The 7,517-nt window shown below is 38.9% G+C and overlaps 1 protein-coding gene across 5 annotated transcripts; it reads right to left on the reverse strand.

Moving 5' to 3' along the window:
• Window positions 1-728: 728 nt before the first annotated feature.
• On the reverse strand, window positions 729-6,579 carry LOC148849736 (glutamate receptor 3.3-like). Of its 5 annotated transcripts, none has more exons than XM_088942879.1 (8): window positions 6,395-6,579; window positions 6,144-6,312; window positions 5,579-5,788; window positions 4,089-5,431; window positions 3,724-4,001; window positions 2,836-2,867; window positions 2,301-2,710; window positions 729-1,438 (listed from the first exon to the last, which is right to left on the reverse strand). In XM_088942879.1, the coding sequence occupies exons 2-8, from the start codon at window positions 6,256-6,258 to the stop codon at window positions 992-994; spliced, it is 2,835 nt and encodes a 944-aa protein (XP_088799005.1). In that variant the 5' UTR covers window positions 6,259-6,312; window positions 6,395-6,579; the 3' UTR covers window positions 729-991. The 5 variants fall into 5 exon arrangements, with proteins under 5 accessions (XP_088799005.1, XP_088799003.1, XP_088799006.1 ...); XM_088942877.1 differs by having other exon boundaries at window positions 5,579-5,797; window positions 6,395-6,573; XM_088942880.1 differs by having other exon boundaries at window positions 6,399-6,539.
• Between the last annotated feature and the right edge of the window lie 938 nt (window positions 6,580-7,517).

A 7,517-nucleotide genomic window follows, 5' to 3' on the forward strand; every position in this document is an offset into this window, starting at 1 on the left:
ACATCATTTGCACTACCATGATTTTGCATTAGTGCGTTGCAAAACCAAACATAGCCTTACGAGTAAACCTGATTTCTAATGATAAATACATTAACACAGCAGGAATGACACATGAAGGACACCCTCATCTATTTCCCAAGTTCTTTTAAGGGGCATGGATTCCCTCTCCACAAAACTTTGCATGCATCCTGAAAGCCCATAGATGATAGATGTTTTGACAAGAATAACTAAATTATCATCAGGTCAATTGTAGGGATTGAAACTTAATGTGCATGAAAGTCCAATTAAAAAAAAAAAAAACCTCTATATTTTATTGTTTTATTCCATACATGATCAAGGTCCCATCCAAAGTTCAAAACATCTATATTGGTATTTTTTTTAGATTTTATTTATTTTTCAAAACCGCTTAAAGGAATTGGTTTAAGGCCCAACCACCTTCTGAACCAGTGTTTGACCCAATACAACCCCTGGAGAGGCGTATCGAAAAGTCATTGGCACGATACATATCGACCAATACATGATTAAAACATGTATTGCCACTTTTCAAAAATTGATACATTTTTCTGAGAATCTCATATTAATTGAGAATCTCCTCAAAAGCAGTTAAGAAGAGAACAGATACAAAAGAAAGGCGTCCTTTTAATTGCATACCAAGTTCGACTCTTGACAGGGTGAACCACTCGTTTGTCAACTAGTCAATTTCCCCAACTCATTTGTACCAGAACTTCTTTCTTTAATGGATCTTATCTTGAATTATAACAACTAACAAGCCATCAGATTACTTTACTGTTTCTGAGCTGAGCAGAACATTGCTTACCCAGGAATTTTGGTGGGTGACTCAGAATCAGAAGATAGACAACGGATATATAGAAACATTTTTGTGTGAGAAGGAATGTCCTGCTTGAGAAATACATTGATAAGACTTCCAACTATACTCAGAGTAGGGACTGACCAACTCACAGGTGAAAATACAACCGTATAGACAATCAAATTAACTGCCAAGGTTGGCATTGTCATTCTGCAAAATTTCTCTTTCTCTTCTCTTGGGCTCTCTCTCCAGTGCATCTTCCTTGTCACTGCCATTTGAAGTCGTATCTGATTGTCTTCTCTCAGACCTGGTCTTTGAATGTTCTTCCTTCTCATCAACAAAGGATAAGAATGTCTTGATGTGCCTAGCTCCGGGAAAGTAACGAGTGAACTTCCTTATCATCAAGAAGAAGTATATAAAGAGAGCAACAAAACATGCTAGGCCACATATCAGGAAAAGTCCCCAGAAGCTCTTGAGGTGAAGTTGGTTGGATTCAAGCTCGTTATCATCCAAACTGCAAGCAGTTCTCTTCAGCCACTTGTCATAGATCCTTTGAAGATCTCCGTTTTCTGATAGTGCCAGAATTGCAGTTGACATATCAACTGCTATAGGAGAGTCCCGTGGGAATGCCTGGTGAGAAATAGATTTAAAATTAAAATATAAATAAAAAGATACCAAAGTAGAAAAAACTAACATGTCCCTCATCTTCAACAACCCACAAGATCGAATAATCATTACTATGATTTTACATGGAAAGATGGCATATAAACATAATTGCTCTTTATCTAGGCATAATTTCTCTTTTTTTTCTGTTTTTTGCCATTGATTTGGGCATAATTTACTTTCATAAATGGGATTCAGACCTAATTTATACCCAAAAGGTACTTTCTTCATCAGTCAAAAATATCAGAACTAACTTAAATTGTTATAAACAGGGGCATCTTTTTGTCTTCTCATTGGTAAATTGCCCTATTCATAAAAATGGAACACTTATCAACTTGTGCACCTGCCATGCATTCACAACATAATGATAAGCTGTATAGGAAGATGGCTTCTATAAATAATCAGTAAGGCAATAAAATATAAACAAATAAGTAAAGGTAAGCGATTCCAATGGCCCTTGTCTCTACCAAAAAAAAGAACTCCTCAGAGCAGAAAGAACATGTTGCCCCCATCAAAGAAAATTTTTATTTTCTGCAATAAAGAGGCCCATATACCAAAAATAGGTGGTCAAACGTTTGTTTTCATTTTTTGGTGGGTTGAATTGAACTCTTTCTACTCTACAAGCATTTCTTCTTTTATTTTCTCTAAGTTTCTCACTAAAACTGGAATGGTGGTTAATTATTTCAAACTTCTTTATTTTTTTAATGTTTTGTCAATAAGATTCCAATTTATACTAAAGAGTGAGAAAAGGAAAGCCTCCACGCTTTCTCAAATAAGCCCATCAGCATGCATTTTAGAAAATGCTTGCACTTATTAAATAGTTACTTACAAATCCCCAACCACTTTTGGTAAACTCTTGGCCTACAACTCTGAAATTGCACTGGGTTGAAAGGAATAGGTCCACATAAGGGCGTTCATCAACAACAGCAGCCACACCGCCTTCTTTTCCAGGACCACGTTGGAGTGCTTTAGCATATTCTTCTGGTGAACCAAGAGCAATAAGCCTAGACTTGGATATGCCAAGTTCCTCTGTAAGATAATGTTCAGCAAAGGATCCAACTTGAAATCCAATAGGGTCATCAGTTTTTCTCAAGCTCTCAATTCCTTTTATGGGTGAAGATAGTTGCTGTACTGTGAGTATTGAGGTCAGACTTGCAGTATAGCTTGAGTTGATGGTCAGAACCACAAAAAGCCATATGATGAGCACAAATCTGCCAAGGGTGCTCATTGTGTTCTCTCCTGCAAAATGAAGAGAAAAGCATACTCAATGGAACTGCAAATAGTGGCTTTTATGGATAATTGAAAATGGTGCCTGGTACCACCAAAAATTAGGGAAAACTAATCAGAAATTCATTTTCACTTACTATGGGCAAAAAATAAAGTTGAGAAGCTAAACCTGCAAGGTAAGAAAATAGGAGATGTATCAGAGACTAGGATTGATGCCAAGAAATAAACCACCACAAGAAGTTTGAGTGATATTATTAATGAAATGAAACAATGAATCCCTCCACATATGGACTTCATTGCTGGGTTTGAGTGATACTATCCTCGTTAAAAAAATCATGAAATATGAGGAAGCAGGTTATTCTGTTTTAAATAAACAAAATGACAAGTATATAGTTTCTTTTTTATCTCATTATATATCTACTTTGAATGTATTGTTGTCTTATCTTTCTAGGCATGGCTATCCTCTAACTTCACTTCCTAATGTGCTTGATTTTCAAATGGAAGCGGTATTCAATCATTCCATACTCCAAGTGGATTATCACAATAGGCTACTATTAGTTCCCAAGCTCTCTTTCTTTCAAATACCCATACTTTAGACTAGCACACATATATCCACACACACACACACATGGACCTCATTGCTTGGTTGCTCCATTGCAACCTGGGTGACCAGGGTTCAAATCCTGGAAACAGACTCTCTGTATGTACAGGGGTATGGCAGTGTACATCTATCCCTCCCAAGACCCCACCTTGGTGGGAGCCTCATGCACTGGAATGAGAGAGAGAAAGAGAGAGAGAGAGAGAGAGAGAGAGAGAGAGAGAGAGAACTTATCTGGGTACATGGCTATATCTATTATCACTTTATCAACACATGATTCCATGAATGTATCAAGATAAAAAAATGGAGGAAAATATGCAATGAACATAAAAGGGAGATGGCCCTTAAATTGTATGGTAAAGCCTATTTAATTGGGAATTATCCCAAAATGAATTTCCTGATAGCTATAAGCACAATCAAAACTCACCACAGGGTGGTAATAATTTGATTTCTGGGTGGGCCTCTAAATTCATCATTCAACCTATGCTCCAGAATCCAGATAACTGCTCCAATGAAAAGGAAGAAAGCACAAATGACACACCACATCTGTGCTGTAAATGGTCGCAGGAAAGACCAAGCACCTGAGTTCAACTTCCTAAATGGGGCCACTACAACAAGCCCAGACTCAACAAATGGCTGTGTAAAGTCCAGAATCTTTATCCGATCTGCAACAATTGCAATATCACCCACCACAGCATCAAAGACCTACACAAGGAAAACCAAAGAATCAGAATTTTCAGAAGCCAAAATTTTATAAATTTATACACAGCGGCATGCTAATTTCATACTCACATCTTCTGTGATCTTATTCACAAGATCAGTGTAGCTCGGGTTTTGATGACCGTCACCATAGAGGATAAATTTATAAGGAACAGGATAAGGTAACAAGTTAACAGCAGCAGTAAACACATCTATGCAGAAACCCTTAACCAGATTGGTACCTCTCACTTGTGAGACAAAATCCCGGAAACTAACTCGTTTGGGAACTCCTATTCTCAACTCCTTTCCGTTATTAGGGAAAACCCAACCACGTGGCTTTATTAATGTTTCCCCAGGCCAAATGGTAGTGTAAAGTTTCTGGTTTGCACTAGAACGATTAGGCGGTTTTTCATAGAGTGTCTCAGGCGGTACAACTGATAACCCAGAATAGTTAGACCAATAACCAATCCGCCGAAATCCAGTTCCAATGATGTTAATGACATCATATGCGGGACGAACAAGAGATCTGTCTGGATTAAACTGGATAGGACCAGTTAAACCAATCATATTGGTCTGTAATATGTTGTTCAGCAGAAGCCTCCCTCCGTCAAAGATGCTCATTGCTTCAAGGTGCAGCCGACCACCCTCTGCGTCATGTATCCTTGAATCATTAGAAAATGAAATGGTTCCACCCTGATCCAAAAACGCATTAATCGCATGAGCAACCAACCACACACTATCATAAGCATACAGGCCATAAGAATTTAGGCCGAGAGAACCACCGATCAACTTCTTCCACCTAGAAAAGAAAGTTCTCTTTCTTATTGAATCCACTGTGTGCTGACGGAAAGCAAGAACTCCCTGCATTGAATCCATGGTCTCTTGAGGGAGAGGAGAAGAAGAATCTAAAAGAGAAGAAAGCCAGTCAGTAGCTATCCACACATAACCATTACCCATCATTCCAAGATAGTGTGCCACAGAAAAAACCAAGAGGCCTGAGTCAGGATTAGCATGCAGAATAATAACTCGAGACTCCAGTAGGGCTACCTTAACAAGAATATCTACGACGGCATCACGATTAACTCCAAGCTCAAGGGGAAGTCCGGCTTTATAAGAAATTCTACAACGTCTCTCTGCAAGTTTATCATCCAATGCCGCCACCCCATTCCGCCCATAATCATCATCAATGAAAATTGCAACAACCTCCTTCCAACCATAGTAGTCAACAATCTCAGCAACTGCCGTCATCTGGTACAGATCACTCTGTGTCATCCTAACAAAGAAGGGGAACTGAAGCGAAGAGAGAGTGGGGTCCGTGACTGCGAATGACACCAGAGGAACTCGGAGTTCATTTGAAACATGTGAAATTACATGAGCAAGTACAGAAGATTGTGGGCCGATAATGGCAACAGTATCAGTCTCCATGAATTGCAAAGCTGCAATTCATACAAACGAATATATTAAAAAACCGTCAGATGCATGTATATATACCTGGGACAGGTATCAGAATCAGCAACCAGGTATAATGAAGGAAAATGTACAAGCAATAGAAAAATGCAGAAAGCGTGTTAAAAATGAAGTACCTTCAACAATGCCAACAAACCCACTGCAATTGGAGTTCTGCATTTTGATAGCCAGTTTTGTTCCACCAAGAATGCTGGATTTGGAGTTCACATCCTCTACTGCTAACTCCATGGCAATCTTTGCGACTCTCCCAATGGTAGAGTCAAAAGTGAATATAGCTCCAATATTTACAGCAGAAGGTCTTGAAGAAGCTTGCCCTTTATCTCCGTCTGAGAAAACTCCAGAACAGAAAACCATAAACAGAAGAAGCAAGAAGGCTTTAATGGCGAGCCCCATGGTAAATAAAAAAAAAAAAACCAATTATCTTCCTCTGCACCCAAAATGAAGCAGATAGGGCATTCCCACAAGAACACCTATGAAGAACTACCAATGGTGATCAAGAAGCAGGCATCAGAGCTCCAAGCAATCAAATTTTAAATAACATGAAACAAAAAAAAAAAAAAAAGCAGATTTTCAGCGAGAATCCCGCTATTAACTAATCTAGTAGGAAGCCAAATCCTAGGAAAGAAACCCATCAAAATCCTAATAAGCAGCAGAACCAAAATCTCAAAATTTAGAGCCTACAGCAATGCGTTTTGCGCCCGAAAAGAAATGGCATTTCACTTGTATTGTTGCTATCGGATGAGTATTCTTTGCCTTCGTGTGGGGTTTGTCTTAGTACGACAGCTATTTGCTTCATCGATTCTTATTCTTCCTGTACAATGTATTTTGAGCCGAAACATCCTCTTTTCGGCTGCAAAAGCTGCTTAGATTACAACCAGCGCCAAAAGAACGAAATTGAAAATCAAAAGGGAATCGATTAAAAGAACACTCACCGACCCGTCCATTTGGAAAGAGTATAAACACTTCATTAAAATTTAGGAGCAAACAGCTGCTTTCTGTTCTCATTTGGCAACACCGCAACAGTTCCCACCCCATAAGTCAACAAAAACTTGGCTTCAACACCTCCCATAGGAGAAAAGGATGGATGGGTCGCTGAGTTGGGAAGAAAATGGGAAGCGGGTTTGGGAAGCCCCTTTCCATTTTTCATCAGATATCATCAGGCCGTGACAGGTCGGGCCCAATGGCCACGGGCCGTGTCGGGCTTGGAGTATTAGGTTCGTGGGTTGGACTGGTACGGTTATATATATTATATATAATATATTATATAAATTATAATGATATAGTAATATATAATATATTAATAAAATAAATAATTATTTTCAATTTTATCATATTATTTTATTTAATTATTATATATATAAATAATTGTATACATCAAAATTTATATAAAATAAAAAATTTAAGATTTTTTTCAATATTTTTAAATAAATAGTTTTGACCCGATCCACGGGCCATTTCAGCACGTGGCATAGCATGACACAGCATATGCCCGTGTGAGCTTAGACCGTGGGCCAAGCTGGGCCAACCCCCAAAATATCTCAGGGGAGGAGGCCCGACCTAGAACGGCTTATGAATTAGCACGGCTCGGCCCACACTTTTTACAAATCGCATGCAGGCCATGCTGTCTCGGTCCAATACAATTCGTTTTACACCTCTACAGATTTCTTCTACGTGAATTGTACTTGGAAGACGTTGATGGAATATAATGCACCGGCGGGAAGGGGAAGGATTCGGATAGGCCGATGGATAGAGGCGGTGGGAGTGGGACTGCTCACTACTGCCTACTGGAATATTAAAGAGATGTTTCATTGGGGGATAAATGCAGAATACTCTAGGAAGCCGGAAGGAATTGGATGCTTGGTGCCTGGTGTTGGTGATTGGAGACATGATAAAAGGTAACGTGGGGTCGAACGTGATAAGTGTTGGCTTTCTTGATACTATTACTTAGCATAGAGAAAAGAAAGAAAGATGATAGAGTACCCGAGAGAAAGAGAAACAAGATCTGAAATTGGGATATTAAGATTGGAGGAGATGAATAAAGTCATTTGGGTCTCT

This window comes from Nelumbo lutea, chromosome 5 (genome assembly GCF_056320005.1).
Source record: "Nelumbo lutea isolate HS-2025 chromosome 5, American lotus-T2T, whole genome shotgun sequence".
NCBI lineage: Eukaryota > Viridiplantae > Streptophyta > Magnoliopsida > Proteales > Nelumbonaceae > Nelumbo > Nelumbo lutea.